This window comes from Nicotiana tomentosiformis, chromosome 9, assembly GCF_000390325.3.
Source record: "Nicotiana tomentosiformis chromosome 9, ASM39032v3, whole genome shotgun sequence".
Lineage (NCBI taxonomy): Eukaryota > Viridiplantae > Streptophyta > Magnoliopsida > Solanales > Solanaceae > Nicotiana > Nicotiana tomentosiformis.
This window is the reverse complement of record NC_090820.1, coordinates 70,399,903-70,401,423: the sequence shown is the minus strand read 5'-3', so window position 1 is coordinate 70,401,423 and position 1,521 is coordinate 70,399,903. Positions and strand designations below refer to the sequence as shown.

The 1,521-nt window shown below is 44.4% G+C and overlaps 1 protein-coding gene across 1 annotated transcript; it reads right to left on the bottom strand.

Annotated features, from left to right (window-relative positions):
• Positions 1–647: 647 nt before the first annotated feature.
• LOC138898947 (uncharacterized) lies at positions 648–1,277 on the bottom strand. Its single transcript, XM_070185057.1, has one exon. It carries the CDS (start codon positions 1,275–1,277, stop codon positions 648–650), a length of 630 nt encoding a protein of 209 aa, XP_070041158.1.
• Positions 1,278–1,521: the final 244 nt, after the last annotated feature.

The window sequence follows — 1,521 nt, the reverse complement described above, 5'->3', positions numbered from 1 at the left end:
TTTCCTTCTCCTTTTACTGTTACTAGTTCTATTGAGAGGGTGTTTAGTTTTACATTCTAGTACTATTCCATATGTACTAACGTCCCCTTTGATGGGGGCGCTGCATTTTTAATGGATGCAGGTGGTTCCATAGCAGGTGGTATTGATCAGTGATAGCAGCACACCCTCTCCTCAGCTGACTTGGTGAGCCCCATTTCATTTTGGGGTCGTGTATCTCTTGTCCTTTATGTATATTGTTTTGAGGTATAGTCGGAGCCTTGTTACCGGCACCATCATGCTACTATTTTGTATCTATTAGAGGCTTCATAGACATAGCATGTGTGGCACCTTTGTTTTGGGAAATCAAATTAGAAATGTTGTATTTGTATCATATGTTTCCACTTCTAAACTATGAATGTGTAATGTAATAATTTGAGGAAATCTTAAATGAAGTTCTAACGGTAATGAAATTTGGATTGTTCATGTAACCTTCTCATTGTATAATTAATGAAATATACCTTCTCTTTATTCATGTGTGAGTCTAGGTAGAAGGCATTGTACATGCTTCCTTGGCGGAGTTATATCGGTTGAGCACCGGCCGTGTTCCCCGAGGTCGGGGCGTTACACAAGATATGATTCACACCCATTCTCAACCATTCGATGAGCCTTCAGAAAGGACACCACCCTGCTAGGAATATAATCAATGTACCCCTCCACTCCAATCGTGAAAACCCTGGCATAGCCAATGTCACAGTCTTGGCGTGACAGTCCAGAATAGCGTGATAGAGCGACAACCACTCCATGCCCAATATCACGTCAAAGTCCACCATATTGAGTAGCAATATATCAACTATGGTCTCATAACCACCAATAACGACTAAACATGACCGATAAACATGGTCTATAATAATAGAATCTCCCACAGGCGTGGACACATATAAAAGAGCACTCAAAGAATCATGAGATATATCCAAGTATAGAGCAAAGTAAGATGACACATATAAATAAGTGGAACACAGATGAAATAAGACTGTTGCATCCCTATGACAGATCGGAACAATACTTGTGATGACAACATCCGATGCAACTGCCTCCGTCCTAGCAGGAAAAGCATAGAAACGAGCCTGGCCTCCCCCTCTAGGGCGACCTCTACCTGCCTGACTCCCACCCCTAGCCGGCGGTGAAGGTGGAGCGGTAACTGGAGCAGCAACCATGGCTAGTGAGCCCTTTGGAATCCATGGAGCCTGTGTAGTCTGTGGAGGTGTACCCCTCCTAAGTCTGGGACAGTCCCTCACCATATGCCTAGTATCACCATACTCGAAAAAGCTCTCTATGGGCGTGAGTGTTGAAACTGACTCTGGCCTGGATGGCTAGACTAATCGTTGAAGGCATCCTGTGCAGGAAGTGCAGTGGAAAGTGGCTGTGCATAATGGGCAGCCTGAAACCTTGAAATAGCTGGAGCATTGCTAGTGGCTAGAAGTGCAGAATGAACTAGTTGACTCACATAACCTCTACCATGACGGGCTGAAACTGGAGCTCGTG